We start from the raw sequence: 20042 nt of genomic DNA, 5'->3' as shown, positions 1-20042 counted from the left end.
GGAGGCTTTTTAGTTCCTCTTCACTTTCTGCCATAAGGGTAGTGTCATCTGAATATCTGAGGTTATTGATATTACTCCCGGCAATCTTGATTCCAGCTTGTGTTTCTTCCAGCCCAGCGTTTCTCATGATGTACTCTGCATAAAGTTAAATAAGCAGGGTGACAATATACAGCCTTGACGTACTCCTTTTCCTATGTGGAACCAGTCTGTTGTTCCATGTCCAGTTCTAACTGTTGCCTCCTGACCTGCATGTAGGTTTCTCAAGAGGCAGGTCAGGTGGTCTGGTATTCCCATCTCTTTCAGAATTTTCCACAGTCCATTGTGATCCACACAGTCAAAGGCTTTGGCATAGTCAATAAAGCAGAAAGAGATGATTTTCTGGAACTCACTTGCTTTTTCGATGATCCAGCGGATGTTGGCAATTTGATTTCTGGTTCCTCTGCCTTTTCTAAAACCAGCTTAAACATCTGGAAGTTCGCGGTTCATGTATTGCTAAAGCCTGGCTTGGAGAATTTTGAGCATTAGCTCCCCAGTACAGAACACAAAAGTGAAATTGAGTGTGATGCCCAGAGTTTAGCCTCAAGTGGGAGGGACTTTTGCCTTCCTCCCTCATCCCCATGTCATCCACTTTTCAGTATTATTTGCAAAAAGCAGGAAAAAGGTCAAATTGTATGTCTATCCTTTAACATAGTGAACCCCCTGGTTAATGTTCACCATTGCATTTTGGACTCATTAGATAGTTTATTCAGAGAAGGCAATGGCACCCCACTCCAGTACTCTTGCCTGGAAAATCCCATGGACTGGGGAGCCTCGTGGGCTGCCGTCTATGGGGGTCGCACAGAGTCGGACACGGCTGAAGCGACTTAGCAGCAGCAGCAGCAGATTATTTATTCCTTCCCTGGAGTTGAAAGAACGACACATTTTTTCTGTCTCCTCTATTTCACCTTATTGTTATAACATTCATAGAAGCATTTATTCCATCTGAAAGGAGGAGACTTCACTTGCTATGAGGTGTGCAGCTTCGGACGGCACACAGGGCAACACTGACTCATCGAAGCTTCTGGAGGAAGCTGGTAAAGATGCTGGAGTGCCATTCGGAATGGCTGTTGGAGTCAGAGATGTTTACCTGGGGAGGCGTGAGGATTGTACTTTAGAGCAGTGCATTTTATTCTTTCTGGTGTCAGTAAAAGCATTTGTTGAGGATTTGTTATATTCCATTTCCTACTCATATAATCCATAATGCCACTTGATGGGTGAATATTGTTATTTCTATTTTATGGAAAAAGCAATTGAAATATAGACAAGTTTGTGTATGTGTTAGTCACTCAGTTGTGTCAGACTCTGCAATCCCCTGGACTGTAGCCTGCCAGGCTCTTCTTCCATGAAATTTTCCAGGCAAGAATACTGGAGTGGGTTGCCATTTCCTTCTCCAGGGGATCTTCCTGACCCAGGGATCAAAGCCTGGTCTCTTGCATTTCAGTCAGATTCTTTACTATCTGAACCACCAGGGAAGCCCAACTAAGTTGTGGACCTTAGTTTAGGGCAGAGATGAAAGCCCTGGAGGAGCTGGGAGTTGAACCCAGGGCCTTGTGCATGCTAAGCACAAGCTCTACCACTGAGCTATACCCCAGTTACAGATAGGTTTAGTGGTTTAGGAACTTGATCAAGTTGTACACATAGTGAATGCTGTGGCTAATGTTGGAACTGAAGGCTGTTTTTCCAGTGAAATAACATGTGTGTATGTGTTTGTGTGTGCAGTCACTTAGTCTTGTCCAACTCTTGTGGTCCCATGGATATAGCCCACTGGGCTACATAGACAGAGGAGTCTGGTGGGCTACAGTCCAAGGAATTTTTCTGGAGTATGGTGGGCTACAATCTATGGTATTTTGCAGGCAAGAATACTGGAACAGGTTACCATTTCCTACTCCAGGGCATCTTCCCAACCTAGGGATCAATCCAGTGTCTCTAGTGTCTCCTGCATTGGCAGGCAGATTTTTTACCACAAAACCCAGGATATTAATAGAGTCTCCCTAATTGTGGTAGTAAAATAAACTAATTGACCCATTTCCGTCCACCAAAACTAACAACACCTTCCAGCACTTGAGCCAGAGGATGATAGTGATACTGTAGTAATAAGTCTCTGCATCCTGGGGTGGCTAAAGGGAAAGTCATCTCTCCTGGCAGGGAGGAGGTGTCTCCTTCCCTGTTCTCTCTTGGGTGAAGCCCTGTGTGCTGTGGCAAATTAGAATCATCTGAAAAGTCAATAATCACTATGCTTTCTAGCATAAAGGCAATGCTACTTCGAGTTTCCATGACGAAAACCTCATCTACAGCACCCTGGACCTCTTCTTGGCTGGAACAGAGACAACTTCAACCACCCTGCGCTGGGGGTTGCTTTTCATGGCCATGTACCCCGAAATCCAAGGTGAGCACATCAGTGTGTGTGCCTGGATCAGGTCAGAGTGCTTCCGTAAATCAGTTCTTATAAATCTTAATGTTCCTAAAAGGAAAGTTGATTTATCCTCACTAGTAAGATGAAACTAAGCTTCAACAAGCTTCAGGAACTCACAGCAGAAACGTTGTTGAGCAAGAGTTTGGCACCAGATTTGTCTCATACCAGGGCCCACTTCTCACTCATTTACTGCCCTGAGGAGCAGTCTGGAGAGCTCACTATAGCTTTAGCCATTTTGATCCTGGTTATCCCATTCCTTAGCTTAACCAGGCTTAAGGAAAATTATGGAATATTACAATAATATAGCCTCCTCTTATTTCCCAGAAAAAGTCCAAGCTGAGATCGACAGGGTGCTCGGCCAATCACAGAAGGTGAGCACAGCAGCTCGTGAGTCCATGCCCTACACCAACGCTGTCATCCACGAGGTGCAGAGAATGGGAAACATCGTCCCCATGAATGTGCCCAGGGAGTTGACAGAGGACACCACCCTGAATGGATACCGCCTGGTCAAGGTAATTAGAGGCTCACTCACAGCCTCAGATCTCCAAGCTTGTTTTTTTTTTTCACTCATTCTCAGTTTTTTTAAATTACTATTATTTTTGCAGTTTTCATTCACTTTTCTGAGATCACAACTCCTTACCTCCAGCCCTTCACACACACAGGGGAGCAACTGTCCTGAATTTTGTGTTAATCATTCACTCACTTTTATTTTTAATTTTACAATATATAGCTATATCATTAACAATAATTTGGTTTTGCTTGTTTTTGAACTTCAGATCAAAAAATCATACCAGAGGGTCTATTGTGCACCCAGACTGCCTGGTTTTTTGTTTTGTTTTTTTTTTTTTTAGGACAGTAAAGCATGTTGCCTTTATTTATTTATTTTTATTTTTACTTTATTTTACTTTACAATACTGTATTGGTTTTGCCATACATTGACATGAATCCACCACAGGTGTACATGCATTCCCAAACATGAACCCCGCTCCCACCTCCCTCCCCATAACATCTCTCTGGGTCATCACCGTGCACCAGCCCCAAACATGCTGTATCCTGCATCAGATATAGACTGGCGATTCGATTCTTACATGATACTATACATGTTACAATGCCATTCTCACAAATCATCCCACCCTCTCCCTCTCCCTCTGAGTCCAAAAGTCCGCTATACACATCTGTGTCTTTTTTGCTGTCTAGCATACAGGGTCGTCATTGCCTTCTTTCTAAATTCCATATATATGTGTTAGTATACTGTATTGGTGTTTTTCTTTCTGGCTTACTTCACTCTGTATAATCGGCTCCAGTTTCATCCATCTCATCAGAACTGATTCAAATGAATTCTTTTTAACGGCTGAGTAATACTCCATTGTGTATATGTACCACAGCTTTCTTATCCATTCATCTGCTGATGGACATCTAGGTTGCTTCCATGTCCTGGCTATTATAAACAGTGCTGCGATGAACATTGGGGTACATGTGTCTCTTTCAATTCTGGTTTCCTCAGTGTGTATGCCCAGCAGTGGGATTGCTGGGTCATAAGGTAGTTCTATTTGCAATTTTTTAAGGAATCTCCACACTGTTCTCCAAAGTGGCTGTACTAGTTTGCATTCCCACCAACAGTGTAAGAGGGTTCCCTTTTCTCCACACCCTCTCCAGCATTTATTGTCCAAGCTTATATTTTTAAATGGTGTGAATCTCAACTGAAAAGTGACGTTTTCTTCTCATAGGGAAACACTTATGGGGAGAGGTATTTTTGCTGGTGGAATACTAGATTTTTTTCTTTCATTTGGGATCTTTAGAAGATTACTTCAAATATATGCTAATAAGTGTTCTGGAGGAGGAAGGGGATTCCTAGGTAAATGTGTTTATATGAAGACTGGCTTTTCTTTGCTATGAGATTGCTCAGTGTTCTTACTCCGTGATTGTGAATATCTCTGGGGATACAGCTGCAGCAATTCTCAGTCAGACTTTGCTAAGAGGTCCTTTTGTTTGCCTTGGGAGAGTTTCTCACAGGATAGGGACCTGCCAGACTTGCGTTGGAAAATTCTGCTTCTTAATCCTGGGGGCAGAAAATGTTGACTTATGAGGGACATGTGGGACCACTTGAACCAAAATCACATTAGTACTGCTGTTTCTAACATAATATCCCCACAGGCATTGTTTCCAGCGTTAACTTACAGCCCCTTGATGGGACTACCTCAAAAAGGAAAAAAAATCCAAGCCTGTGTAGTATTAAATAACAGAAAAGAGGAGAAGGAAACCAATGCTTCCTTGGTTCCTAAAGCAGTTGGGACTATATAGATTCTTTCAAAATGTCTGATTCAGCCCTCAGAATAATTCTGCTATCTTCATTTTACAAATTTTAAATCCAGGCTCAGAGAGAGATTACTCTTGTTTAAGAATTCTCAGTTACAAAGTGACAAGAGTTGGGTTCCAGAAACAGACTTGTTCTGAGTCCCAGGCTCATCTTTGTTGTCTACACCATGTTCTCTCTATAAGAGTTGCTTTACTTTGACTTTATTTTTTTTAATTAGATAGATTTTATTTTATTATATTATTTTAAAAAATATTAAATTTATTTATTTTAATTGGAGGTTAATTGCTTTACAGTATTGTATTGGTTTTGCCATACATCAACATGAATCCACCACAGGTATACATGTGTTCCCCATCCAGAACCCCCCTCCCTCCTCCCTCCCCGTACCATCCCTCTTGGTCATCTCAGTGCACCAGCCCCAAACATCCAGTATCATGCATCGAACCTGGACTGGTGATTCGTTCCATATATGATATTATACATGTTTCAATGCCATTCTCCCAAATCAGCCCACCCTCTCCCTCTCCTACGGAGTCCAAAAGACTGTTCTATACATCTGTGTCTCTTTTGCTGTCTCACTTACAGGGTTATCGTTACCATCATTCTAAATTCCATATATATGCATTAGTACACTGTATTGGTGTTTTTCTTTCTGGCTTACTTCACTCTGTACAAGAGGCTCAGTTTCATCCACCTCATTAGAACTGATTCAAATGTATTCTTTTTAATGGCAGAGTAATACTCCATTGTGTATATGTACCACAGCTTTCTTATCCATTCATCTGCTGATGGTCGTCTAGGTTGCTTCCATGTCTTGGCTATTATCAACAGTGCTGTGATGAACATTGGGGTACACGTGTCTCTTTCAATTCTGGTTTCCTTGGTGTGTATGCCCAGAAGTGGGATTGCTGGGTCATAAGGCAGTTCTATTTCCAGTTTTTAAAGGAATCTCCACACTGTTCTTCATAGTGGCTGTACTAGCTTGCATTCCCAACAAGAGTGTAAGAGGGTTCCCTTTTCTCCATACCCTCTCCAGCATTTATTGCTTTAGACTTTTGGATTGCAGCCATTCTGACTGGCGTGAAATGGTACCTCATTGCGGTTTTGATTTGCGTTTCTCTGATAATGAGTGATGTTGAGCATCTTTTCATGTGTTTGTTAGCCATCTGTATGTCTTCTTTGGAGAAATGTCTATTTAGTTCTTTGGCCCATTTCATGATTGGGTCGTTTATTTTTCTAGAATTAAGCTGTAGGGGTTGATTGTATACTTTTGAGACTAATTGTTTGTCAGTTGCTTCATTTGCTATTATTTTCTCCCGTTCTGAAGGCTGTCTTTTCACCTTGCTTATAGTTTCCTTTGTTGTGCAGAAGCTTTTAATTTTAATTAGATCCCATTTGTTTATTTTTGCTTTTATTTCCAGTATTCTGGGAGATGGGTCATAGAGGATCCTGCTGTGATGTATGTCGGAGAGTGTTTTGCCTATGTTCTCCTCTAGGAGTTTTATAGTTTCTGGTCTTATGTTTAGATCTTTAATCCATTTTGAGTTTATTTTTGTGTATGGTGTTAGAAAGTGTTCTAGTTTCATTCTTTTACAAGTGGTTGACCAGTTTTCCCAGCACCACTTGTTAAAGAGATTGTCTTTAATCCATTGTATATTCTTGCCTCCTTTGTCAAAGATAAGGTGTCCATAGGTACGTGGATTTATCTCTGGGCTTTCTATTTTGTTCCATTGATCTATATTTCTGTCTTTGTGCCAGTACCATACTGTCTTGATGACTGTGGCTTTGTAGTAGAGCCTGAAGTGAGGCAGGTTGACTCCTCCAGTTCCATTCTTCTTTCTCAAGATTGCTTTGGCTATTCGAGGTTTTTTTTGTATTTCCATACAAATTGTGAAATTATTTGTTCTAGCTATGTGAAAAATACTGTTGGTAGCTTGATAGGGATTGCATTGAATCTATAAATTGCTTTGGATAGTATACTCATTTTCACTATATTGATTCTTCCAAACCATGAACATGGTATATTTCTCCATCTATTAGTGTCGTCTTTGATTTCTTTCACCAGTGTTTTATAGTTTTCTATATATAGGTCTTTAGTTTCTTTAGGTAGATATATTCCTAAGTATTCTTTTCGTTGCAATGGTGAATGGAATTGTTTCCTTAATTTCTCTTTCTATTTTCTCATTATTAGTGTATAGGAACGCAAGGGATTTCTGTGTGTTGATTTTATATTCTGCAACTTTACTATATTCATTGATTAGCTCTAGTAATTTTCTGGTGGATTCTTTAGGGTTTTCTATGTAGAGGACCATGTCATCTGCAAACAGTGAGAGTTTTACTTCTTCTTTTCCAATTTGCATTCCTTTTATTTCTTTTTCTGCTCTGATTTCTATGGCCCAAACTTCCAAAACTGTATTGAATAGTAATGGTGAAAGTGGGCACCCTTGTCTTGTTCCTAACTTTAGGGGAAATGCTTTCAATTTTTCACCATTGAGGATAATGTTTGCTGTGGGTTTGTCATATATAGCTTTTATTATTTTGTTGAGGTATGTTCCTTCTATTCCTGCTTTCTGGAGAGTTTTTATCATAAATGGATATTGAATTTTGTCAAAGGCTTTCTCTGCATCTATTGAGATAATCACATGGTTTTTATTTTACAATTTTTTAATGTTGTGTATTACACTGATTGATTTGCAGATATTGAAGAATCCTTGCATCCCCGGGATAAAGCCCACTAGGTCATAGTGTATGATCTTTTTAATGTGTTGTTGGATTCTGATTGCTAGAATTTTGTTAAGGATTTTTGCATCTATATTCATCAGTGATATTGGCCTGTAGTTTTCTTTTTTTGTGGCATCTTTGTCATGTTTTGGGATTAGGGTGATGGTGGCCTCATAGAATGAGTTTGGAAGTTTACCTTCCTCTGCAATTTTCTGGAAGAGTTTGAGTAGGATAGGTGTTAGCTCTTCTCTAAATTTTTGGTAGAATTCAGCTGTGACACCATCTGGACCTGGGCTTTTGTTTGCTGGAAGATTTCTGATTACAGTTTCATTCCGTGCTTGTGATGGGTCTGTTAAGATTTTCTATTTCTTCCTGGTTCAGTTTTGGAAAGTTGTACTTTTCTAAGAATTTGTCCATTGCTTCCAAGTTGTCCATTTTATTGACATATAATTGCTGATAGTAGCCTCTTATGATCCTTTGTATTTCTGTGTTGTCTGTTGTGATCTCTCCATTTTCATTTCTAATTTTATTGATTTGATTTTTCTCCCTTTGTTTCTTGATGAGTCTGGCTAATGGTTTGTCAAATTTATTTATTTAGTTTGACTTTAGAAGAGTCTCCCTGCAATTGTTCTCAGTGGTACTCTGTTAAATTCCTTGTGTTCACTGAGGAAATTCTGCTCTCTCTCTGCCTGGCTGTCTTAGGATCTCAGCAGACAGCTCTGCTGTGCCCCCTAGTGCCCTCTCTGCACACTGCACATTCACAGTCTGCTTTCTCACCACCTTGGTCCATCTCTGGGGATGCATTGCAGTTGGTGTGAGTCCCTCTGTGTGTGGAACCTGGAGTTGATCTCAAGGGAAGAACACAGGAGCATCTCCCGTGGGCTCCCCTTGGTCTCTGTCCCTACAGAGCCTGTAAATTCAGCTATTCCTGCAGCAACTGCGTTTTTGATGTTCTTGCTGACTGACCGTCTTGTGTGTGAAATATGAAGTCTAAAGGTGTTCACAGGTGATCTTTGCATATTCACAGCAATATATTTAACTGCAAAGAACTATCCTAACCCAAAAGATTCATTCCAACAGATTTTTTCTGATGTAATGTTCTATGAGACCCAGCGAACCAACTAAATCTGATTTTTATTTTATTTTATTTATTTTAATTTGAACATAATTACTTTACAATATTGTGGTGGTTTTTGCCATACATCAACATGGATCAGCCACAGGTGCACATGTGTCCCCCCTATCCTGAGCCCCCTCCCACCTCCCTCCCCACCCCATCCCTCAGGGTTGTCCCAGGACACCAGCTTTGAGTGTCCTGCTTCATGCATCGAACTTGCACTGGTCATGTGTTTTACATATGGTAATATACATGTTTCAATGCTATTTTCTCCAATCATCCCACCTTCACCTTTCCCACTGAGTCCAATAATCTGTTCTTTATGTCTGTGTCTCTTTTGCTGCCTTGCATATAGGATGGTCATTACCATCTTTCTAAATTCCACGTATATGCATTCATATACTGTATTGCTGTTTTTCTTTCTGACTTACTTCGCTTTGTATAATAGGCTCCAGTTCCATCCACCTCATTAGAACTGACTCAAATGTGTTCTGCTTTATAGCTGAGTAATAGTCCATTGTGTATAGTACCAGAACTTTCTTATCCATTCATCTGCCAATGGACATCTAGCTTGCTTCCTTGTCCTAGCTATTGTGAACAGTGCTGCAGTGAACATTGGAGTAAATGTGTCTCTTTCAATTCTGGTTTCCTCTGTATGTAACTGAGCAGTGGCATTGCTGGGTCATATGGCAGAATGGAACTGGAGGAATCAACTTTCCTGACTTCAGCCTATACTACCAAGCTACAATCATCAAGACAGTATGGTACTGGCCAAAGACAGAAGTATAGATCAATGGAACAAAATAAAAAGCTCAGGGATAAATCCATGGATCCCTTATCTTTGAGAAGGCAAAAATATACAAGGGAGAAAAGACTATCTCTTTAACAGGTGGTGCTGGGAAAACTGGTCAACCACCTGTAAAAGAATGAAACTAGAACACTTTCTAACAGTATACAGAAAAATAAACTCAAAATGAATTAAAGATCTAAATGTAAGACCAGAAACTATGAAACTCTTAGAGGAAAACATAAGCAGAACACTCCTCTATGACCCACTTCCCAGAGTAATGGAAATAAAATCAAAAATAAACAAATGGGACCTAAGTAAACTTAAAAGCTTTTGCACAATGAAGGAAACTATAAGCAAGGTTAATAAAGCAGCCTTCAGAAGGGGGGAAAATAATAGCAAATGAAACAACTGACAAAGAATACATCTCCAAAATATACAAGCAGTTCTTGTAGCTCAATAACAGAGAAACAAACAACTCAATCAAAAAGTAGGCCAAAGAACTAAACAGACATTTCTCCAAAGAAGACATACAGATGGCTAATAAACACATGAAAAAAATGCTCAACATCACTCATTTTTAGAGAAATGCAAATCAAAACCATAGTGAGGTATCATCTCACACGACTGAACTGAACTGAATATTCCATTGTGTATATGTACCAAAAAAATTGGTACATAAACCATTAAAAATTCTATAGACAATAAATGCTAGAGAGGGTGTGGAGACAAGGGAACCCTCTTACACTGGTACAGCCACTATGGAGAAGTGTGGGGATTCCTTACCCTGACTTTTAGTAGCGACTAAAGTCCCCCTGGAGGATGTCGTGTGCAGTGCTTCTCCACAAGCCCCGACATGGGAGCTCTGGAGTACTGGCTGCCAGGGCCAGGATGCACCCCTCTATTAGCAAGTGAAGCTGACTAAAACCAAGAGAAAACAAGATGAGGTCATGGATGCTGAGGAAAGCCAGGTACTTAACCAAGAATACACAATGAAAGTGATCCTCAATTTGTGTAAGATTTAGGTCCCACAAAGCTGGCCTTGTTGATTAGTTCAAGATGATGAAATAGAAGGACATCAACTTAACTCTTCTTATGTAAACACAAAAATCACAATTATCTACTGGGTGCTCAGTCGCTCAGTCATGTCCGACTCTTTAAGACCCCATGAACTGTACCCCACTAGGCTTTTCTGTCCATGGGATTCTATGGCAAGATTACTGGAGTGGATTGCCATTTCCTTCTCCAGGGATCTGCTGAATAACCATTAACAAAACAGCTAAAACTTGTCAAAAAAGACACCCTAATTCCAGTTTTTTAAGGAATCTCCACACTGTTCTGCATAGTGACTGTACTAGTTTGCATTCCCACCCACAGTGTAAGAGGGTTCCCTTTTCTCCACACCGTCTTGAGCATTTATTCCCTGTATACTTTGGGATAGCAGCCATTCTGACTGGCATGCAATGGTACCTCATTGTGGTTTTGATTTGCATTTCCCTGATAAAGAGTGATGTTAAACATCTTTTCATTTGTTTGGATAAGAAAGCTGTGGTACATATACACAATGGAATATTCAGTTCAGTTCAGTCGCTCAGTCGTGTCTGAAACTTTGACCCCATGAATCGCAGCACGCCAGGCCTCCCTGTCCGTCACCAACTCCTGGAGTTCACTCAGATTCACGTTCATCGAGTCAGTGATGCCATCCAGCCATCTCATCCTCTGTCGTCCCCTTCTCCTCCTGCCCCTAATCCCTCCCAGCATCAAAGATTTTTCCAAGAGTCAACTCTTCACATGAGGTGGCCAAAGTACTGGAGTTTCAGCTTTAGCATCATTCCTTCCAAAGAAATCCCAGGGTTGATCTCCTTCAGAATGGACTGGTTGGATCTCCTTGCAGTCCAAGGGACTCTCAAGAGTCTTCTCCAACACCACAGTTCAAACGCATCAATTCTTCGGTGCTCAGCCTTCTTCACAGTCCAACTCTCACATCCATACATGACCACTGGAAAAACCGTAGCCTTGACTAGATGGACCTTGGTCGGCAAAGTAATGTCTCTGCTTTTGAATATGCTATCTAGGTTGGTCATAACTTTTCTTCCAAGGAGTAAGCATCTTTTAATTTCATGGCTGCAGTCACCGTCTGCAGTGATTTTGGAGCCCAAAAAAATAAAGTCTGACACCATTTCCACTGTTTCCCCATCTATTTTCCATGAAGTGACGGAACCGGATGCCATGATCTTCGTTTTCTGAATGTTGAGATTTAAGCCAACTTTTTCACTCTTCTCTTTCACTTTCAACAAGAAGCTTTTTAGTTCCTCTTCACTTTCTGCCATAAGGGTGGTGTCATCTGCATATCTGAGGTGATTGATATTTCTCCTTGCAATCTTGATTCCAGCTTGTGTTTCTTCCAGTCCAGCGTTTCTCATAATGTACTCTGCATAAAAGTTAAATAAGCAGGGTGACAATATACAGCCTTGACATACTCCTTTCGCTATTTGGAACCAGTCTGTTGTTCCATGTCCAGTTCTAACTGTTGCTTCCTGACCTGCATACAGATTCCTCAAGAGGCAGGTCAGGTGGTCTGGTATTCCCATCTCTTTCAGAATTTTCCACAATTTATTGTGATCCACACAGTCAAAGGCTTTGGCATAGTCAATAAAATAGAAATAGTTACTCAGCCATTAAAAAGAATACATTTGAATCAGTTCTAATGAGGTGGATGACTCTGGAGCCTATTACACAGAGTGAAGTAGGCCAGAAAGAAAAACACCAATACAGTATACTAACACATATATATGCAATTTAGAAAGATGGTAATGATAACCCTATATGCGAGACAGCAGAAGAGACACAAATATATAGAACAATCTTTTGGCCTCTGTGGGAGAGAGCGAGGATGGGATGATTTGGGAGAATGGCATAGAAACATGTATAATATCATATGTGAAACAAATCGCCAGGCCAGGTTTGATACATGAGACAGGGTGCTCAGGGCTGGTGCATTGGGATGACCCAGAGGGATAAGATGGGGAGGGAGGGGGGAGGGGCGTTCAGGATGGGGAACACATGTACACCCGTGGCGGATTCATGTCAATGTATGGCAAAACCACTACAATATTTTAAAGTAACTAGCCTCCAATTAAAATAAATAAATTTATATATATATATAAGACATCCTAAATAGATAGCCAGTGGGAATTTGCCCTATGACTCAGGGAGCTCAAACTTGTGCTCTATAACAACACAGAAGGGTAGGATGGGGTAGGAGGGAGGATCAAGAGGGCAGGGACGTATGTATGCTATAGCTGATACATGTTGAGGTACGGCAGAAACCCAACACAATATTGTAAAGCAATTATCCTTAAACTAAAAATAAACAATGTTTTTTAAAGATACACTAAATCCAAAGACAAAGAAGAAGCCACCACAAGATATCAGGAGGGGTGGAACTGCAACAAAATCAGCTCCCATACGTACCAGGTGCTGTGCTTAATCGCTCAGTCATGTCCACTCTTTGTGACCCCAAGGACTGTAACCAGCCAGGAACTTCTGTCCATGGGGATTCTCTAGGCAAGAATACTGGAGTGGGCTTCCATGTCCTCCTCCAGGGGATCTTTCCAATCCAGGGATCAAACCCAGGTCTCCCACATTACAGGTAGATTCTTTACGGTCTGAGCCACCAGGGAAGCCTACTTGCCAGGTGGGCAACCTGCCAACTGGAAAACAATTATACTGCAGAAGTTCTGCCACAGTAGTGAAAATCCTGAGCTGCAAGGCAGGCATCCCAGCCTAGGGGTCTGGTAACAGGAGGAGGAACCCCCAGAGAATGTAGCTATGAAGATGAGCAGATTGTGATCTCAGGAATTCCACAGGGCTGGATGGAAAAAGGACAGTCTTGGAGGGCACACACAAGACTGTGGACTGTGTACACACCAGCACACAGGCAAATAAAACAGTGACCTCATAAGAGACTGGACCAGGCCTACTGCTAGTACTGGAGGGTCACCTGCAGAGGCAGGGGCAGCACAGCTCACAGCAGGGACAAAGACACTTAGAGCAGCAGCTCCAGCAGACACTCATTGGCATGAGGATGCCCAGAGGTTGCCATATGAAGAGGCCTGGAAAATATTGGGAACAAATGACAGAGAAACTGAAAGAGACTTGATGTAGTAAGCATGCAGGCAGAAGGATGGTGACTCAGAGTGGGCAGGTGATGTGCCTATAATCTAAGAGAGATGGAAGCCATTGAGGGGTATCTATTGAGGTCCAAATATGGTGGGTGGATAGGAGTGACATAATTAAATCATGTCCAAAGCTAACTCAGCTTTCAGTGTGTCCAGCTGAAGGGGAAAGAAAGGCTATGGATGTAGTTAGGACTAAGGTAGGAATGTGGGAAACCAAGGTAGTAACTTGGACCAGGCAGTGATGGACCTAAAATGGAGGTGATAGAATCAAAAGAAAACTCAAGTAAAGTTGACCAGCCCAGTGAAGGACTGGATGAAGGCAGAATGAGGGAAAAGGAGGCATTCAGGAAGACTCCTGAGTTTCTTGCTGCATACCAGGAAGGATAGTGGTTTCTTCCACTTGGTGACCTTATTCTATTATTAAACTTTCTGTGGAATTTACTAGATAATGGAGGGAAGAGAATGTGAGAAACGTAGGCAAATGAGACATTTTTCGTGTTGGGCAAACTGCCATAGTTACCACTTGAGTAAGCAGCTGGTTCAGTTTGGTCTAGAACTGCCTGCCCACTGTCATATTATTCATATATGTTTCATACATGTTCATTGATGCCTATGTGTTCCCTCCCAAGTTCTACACTGACAAGTCCCTGCAGAGATCCATTCTGCACTAAGAGCAGTCACATTTCCCTGGTAAATTCCCAGCAGACAATCCCAGTCCATCAGTGTAAGCTGTTCCGTGGCAAAAAAAAAATGGTGCTAGGGATTGGGCTCAGAAGGTAGTGAGTTGGTGAGGCTGAGGGGGTTCAGGGTGCTATCAGCCCAGGTGTGGGAGTGCCAGAGGACTGCCACCCATCTGTACATGTATGTTGCGTGGGTCAAGTCTTGCCTGAGTCTCTTCTGCCTTCTCCAGGGATCCATTGTCCTGACCAACCTGACTGCACTGCACAGGGACCCCGCAGAGTGGGCCACCCCCGACACATTCAATCCAGAGCATTTTCTGGAAAATGGACAGTTTAAGAAAAGGGAATCCTTTCTGCCTTTCTCAATCGGTGAGTAGCAAGAAATAGGCGTGTGGGAACCCAGGACTCCTCTCTCTGCCCTTGCCTACTCTTCTCCTTGTGATGCTTTGCTTTAGTTGGAACGTCTCCGGATAGCCCTGCCCAGCTTGGCTCACTCTTGCTGTGGTTGCACCTCAAGATTCCCTAGGCTGAGCATCCCCAAGACTCATGCTGTTACTTCCTAAGCCCTGGCTTGACTCTGATGGAGATTTCAGCTTCACATTGTTCTGTCCCTGCCAACACTGGGGACAGAAGCTTAGCCTCCTCCTGTTACCCACAAAGAAGGTTGGAACCTTGCCATCTGAGTGGAGTTTTAAGAGTTCCAAGATCTTTTTAGGGCCTCCCACTCACAAAAATGTAAAGTGAATTACTATGAAAGGGATGGGGGAGGGTCCAGTAAAGGAGCTGCTTGTCTGTCATTATGGGCATCACAAGGGACTTGGCGCCATGGACTTAAGTAGATGAGATTCTACTCTTTAAGATCTTTCTGAAGAGGTCTTTTTAAATTTTGCCTTTTTAAATTCTAATAACTCTTTACAAATATAGTTACATCATTCACATGGTGCACAACCTGAAATGTATGAAAGAGAATGCAGGGAAACTCATGTTTCCAAGGCAGCCAGTTCCAAAAGTTCCAAAGGTCTAAATGTTTTAACTCATAACTGTGAAATGAATAACAAAATTCTTCATATGTACCAGATAATGAGTTATGTGTTTTGTTGAGATCGTTTCAAATGATTTCCCAAATCCTTAATTCTATAAATGTTCCCTGAGCATCTGTTATGTGTAAAGTCTTCAGTCCCGAGGATATGAAAAATGATTCAGTAGACAAAAATACCAGGCAACACTCACGAACCATTTTGTTCTTCTGTAACCTCCCAAGGTTCAAATTTGAATCACCACTTTGGGTATAAGGAAGGTAACCGAAGTTTAGCAGGGTCAGCTATGGAATATACACTCATAAAAGTCATGGGGGCAGTTTTAGAACTGAGTGTTGTTCAGGTTTGTCCAATACGAATGCCTGTGCCTCTTCCTAACAGTGTCTCCTAAAACAATAACTAAATGCTACACTGAGTTGACATTCTGAAATTCATAGTAGTTTTCTTATTATTAAGTTAAATTAAATACAGATTAATTTTCTGTGACAGTATCATTTTGCTGATCATGCCACATAGGCACATAGAGGAAGGGTCCGGAATTTGACCCCATGCTTAGCTTAACTTAGGCATGATCCAGAGCCCAGGCTTTCCTGCTGTAGGACACTGTCCTGAGTGTATCTGAACTCATTGGATTAGATCTTCTGTGTCTTTCCTCTCCAGTTCTGTGCCACCTTTGCTCACATTGAGCAAGTCACTTTCTAATCTCAAAGCAGAAATGAGATGTAAGAAAACCTTCTAGTCTTCCTGTCTACAAGAGCTTCAGGTTTCCTATTATAGTACAAAGTTTTAGCTGTTTTAAGTGTTCTAATTATTCTCCTCAAGTTTTTGTTTTTGTTGTTGTTGTGAGAGTTGTAACACACCCTTCTAATTACAGATTTTATTTTCTAGGAAATTATTTTATGTAATATGTACAGCAATCCAGTTATTAACAGTTCGAAGGAAAGAAATCAGTATTTCTTTTCCCAATGTAAAGAAATTAGAATTTAGATAAAGCTGTTTCTTGTCCAAGGTCATGTACCTAAGGAAGTGGCAGAAAACAGCCTAAGACTCATTTTTTTAAAATTTTTTTTTGTAAAGTAGAGTTGATTTACAATATTGTGTTAACTTTCAGTAGTAGAACAAAGTGATTCAATTACACATAAATATTTATAAACATATATATGTGTGTGTATGTATATATATAACATATATGTATACACACACACACACACACACACACACACACACACACACACACCTTTTTTGGTTGTTTTAGTTTTTTTTCCCTCACAAGTTAATACAAAATGTTGGTATACTTCCCTGAGCTACACAGCAGGTCCTCACTGGTTATGCATGAAGTTCTAATCTAGTGTGCTCCCTAACACAATTAGAATGTAACACATTTACAAAAACAAGGGTTTGTCTGGATTATGGGATTATCAACATCTTTTATGTCTTTATACTTCTCAGACATTTATTTTTCATTTTTTCAGTGAATATATATTAATTAGTGAGAAATTAAGTTATTAAAACACCCACAAGAGGGATAATGGAGACCCGAGTAAGGTGTTGTAGCCCAAGTAGGGAGGAGGTCATCATGCAGGGAGGGGCTGGGGGAGCCTGGAAGAGATGGTGCAGAGGTGGGCAGAGATGGGGTCGGCCCTGCACGGGGAGCCCTGGCAGGGAGATTCCCAGTCCCAATGGAGGGAAACGTGACGTATCAAGAAGCTGCCTCATACTTGAGAAGGCTTGATCTGATGTTCACTTTCTTATACTTCTCAACAGTTTTTTTATTTTTTTAATGATTGAAAAATATTAAAACAGAATTTTGCTTTTTGTCTGCTTTTGCCATCATCATTTCCAAATGGATTTTTGATAGACTTTAGGTTAGATGCCGTTTGTAGGTCAACCCAGCCCCTCTGTTGTTCTGTCCACAGCCGGCACACACACACTGTGCCTTACCATCCTGAGCCCTGAAAGCACTGAGCTGTGCAATTGTAGATTCACTTAACTGGGCTTAGGTTTACAAGGTGGTTGCCATGAAATAAGCCAGCTACATAAAGGCCAGGGCCTATCAGGCTCTCACTTTGCTCAGGTTTTTTAAGACGTGGTACAGGATTTCAGTCCTTGCGAGACAGTCACCACCTGAGCAGGTAACTCATGTCCTACTTTTGTCTTTCAGGAAAGCGGATGTGCCTTGGAGAACAATTGGCCAGAACTGAGTTGTTTATTTTCTTTACTTCACTTCTGCAAAATTTTACCTTCAGGCCTCCAGAGAATGAGAAGCTGAGCATAAAGTTGAGAGCAAGCCTGACCAACTCCCCAGTCAGCTACCGCCTCTGTGCTATTCCTCGGGCCTGAAATTGTCGAGAGGAGGAGGGGAAGGAAAGCAAGAACAGTGGGCCTGTTCCCCCCAAGACAGAGCACATGCTCAGAAGTGAGGGAGCAGCATTCAGTGCCTCTAGGGCAGTTCACAGGAACCGGACTCAGAGGAAACTGGATCCAAACCCCAGCTTTACCGTCTCCAGTGGGGCCTTGGGCTAATCAGTTATGTTGTGAGTGATTTCATTTCATCTGGGAAGTATAAGGTGGACAATGATTTCTTCTCTAAAGGAAAAACTAATGCAAAGATCAGAGGAAATAAAGGGCTTTAAATTGCTTGGAAACTATAAAGCACATAATAAAATCCACAGTTGTGATCTGCCTCCCTCTGTGTCCTTCCTTAGATGAGGACTTGCTTATGGCCTGTTGAGATGGCCTGGATCAAAGTGGTGCCAAATGGTGGATAAGAGTTAGGAGTTTGGCCCTGGGGCAATCACAGAGGTCAGCCAGAAAGGCCCTCACACTTGGTAGCATTGGGCAAGCTTATCCTGCTTCTGCCTCAGACTGGCACCTGGGAAGTCAATAGGGCAGGTAAATTCCTGATTGATAAGCACAGTTCTATGGAAAAGCAGTTTCTCTGGTTTACCTAAGAAAACACTACCTTGGCCTTGGACACCAGAGCCAAATAGAAGGTCACGATATTTAAACAAACATGGAAAGCAAGTTCAGTTCAGTTCAGTTCAGTCGCTTAGTCATGTCCAGCTCTTTGCGACCCCTTGAATCGCAGCACGCCAGGCCTCCCGGTCCATCACCAATTCCCAGAGTTCACCCAAACTCATGTGCATTGAGTCAGTGATGCCATCCAGCCGTCTCATCCTCTGTCATTCCCTTCTCCTCCTGCCCCCAATCCCTTCCAGCATCAGGATCTTTTCCAATGAGTCAACTCTGCATGAGGTAGCCAAAGTACTGGAGTTTCAGCCTCAGCATCAGTCCTTCCAATGAACACCCAGGACTGATCTCTTTTAGGATGGACTGGTTGGATCTCCTTGCAGTCCAAGGGATTCTCAAGAGTCTTCTCCAACACCACAGTTCAAAAGCATCAATTCTTCGGCGCTCAGCTTTCTTCACAGTCCAACTCTCACATCCACACATGACCACTGGAAAAACCATAGCCTTGACTAGAAGGACCGTTACTGGCAAAGTAATGTCTCTGCTTTTTAATATGCTATCTAGGTTGGTTCAGTTCAGTTCAGTCACTCAGTCATGTCCAACTCTTTGCGACTCCATGAATTGCAGCACGCCAGGCCTCCCTGTCCCTCACCAACTCCCGGAGTTCACTCAAAATCACATCTATCGAGTCGGTGATGCCATCCAGCCGTCTCATCCTCTGTCGTCCCCTTCTCCTAGGTTGGTTAGGGGGAAGTAAATGTGGAAATACTTTCTGACTCTTTAAGGTACCTTCTTACCTTAAAACCTCCCTCATGCATTATTTACCAACACACTTATTGTTGTTAAGAACATGGTGGTTGTGATAGATATTTTCTTAACATATGATTGTCTTCTTTGGATAAATGTCTATTTAGTTCTTTGGCTTAAGTAATTAGCCTCCAATTTAAAAAAAAAAAATTGTCACTGTGATTGACATGTATCCCCAGCCTAAACACAGCTGATGAGCATTGACAAAGTATAGTATAGAAGGAGACAGAAATGCAGGAATCCTGCTCAGGCCCCCTCTGTGGGCACTAAGGAGAGAAAATGCCATCAACTGGAAGGCCAAGTTCCACTGAGAGCCCATGGGATTTGGATGTCAACCCACATGCAGACAAACAATGACACCTGGTAAACTGTGTTAAACCTTATAGAAGATCTTTTTTCCTAAAACTGTTAGAATTAAGGAATTTAAGTAGCTCAGAGCAAAAAGGGCCATGAAGGCATGGGGCTCTTAAATCCTGTTGCTGGGATTCAGAGAAAAGCTAAATCAGTGAGCACCATTAGAAAGGGAAATAGAAATAGGGAGGGAGGGAGGGAGGGAGAGAGAAAGTGTGTGGCTGGATCTATCCTAAGTCTGTCAAAGCCAATGGGAAGTCAAAGAGAAATGGTTGTGTTTCCTGAAGTGCATGGGGAGGGTTGAGCTAGACTAGAACTCACTTCATGGAAAAGAGACAGGGGAAAAGTGGAAACATTAGCAGGCTTTATTTTCTTGGGCTCCAAGATCACTGCAGATGGTGACTGCAGCCATGAAATTCAAAGACCCTTGCTCCTTGGAAGAAAAGCTATGGCAAACCTCAGTTCAGTTCAGTTCAGTTGCTCAGTTGCATCCGACTCTGTGACCCCATGAATCGCAGTACACCAGGCCTCCCTGTCCATCACCAACTCCCAGAATTCACTCAGACTCACATCCATCGAGTCAACCTAGACAGCATTAAAAAGCAAAGACATCATTTTTCCA

The 20042-nt window shown here is 41.8% G+C and overlaps 1 protein-coding gene and 1 non-coding gene across 2 annotated transcripts in view; one reads left to right on the top strand and one right to left on the bottom strand.

The window, feature by feature from the left end:
* The window catches only part of LOC102190840 (cytochrome P450 2J2), a 34759-nt gene extending 16783 nt beyond the window's left edge, over window positions 1–17976 (top strand). Inside the window, exons 6-9 of the mRNA XM_005678341.3 lie at window positions 2284–2425; window positions 2777–2964; window positions 14486–14624; window positions 17454–17976. Of these exons, the coding sequence (XP_005678398.2) occupies window positions 2284–2425; window positions 2777–2964; window positions 14486–14624; window positions 17454–17632 (648 nt within the window). The 3' untranslated portion in view covers window positions 17633–17976. The remainder of the gene's footprint in view (window positions 1–2283; window positions 2426–2776; window positions 2965–14485; window positions 14625–17453) is intronic.
* TRNAA-AGC lies at window positions 1559–1630 on the bottom strand. The gene has a single exon. It is a non-coding gene; the product is annotated as a tRNA-Ala (tRNA).

Source organism: Capra hircus, chromosome 3 (assembly GCF_001704415.2).
Source record: "Capra hircus breed San Clemente chromosome 3, ASM170441v1, whole genome shotgun sequence".
NCBI classification, from domain to species: domain Eukaryota; kingdom Metazoa; phylum Chordata; class Mammalia; order Artiodactyla; family Bovidae; genus Capra; species Capra hircus.
Note: the sequence above shows the minus strand (reverse complement) of the source record. Positions and strands in the feature narration are given on the sequence as shown.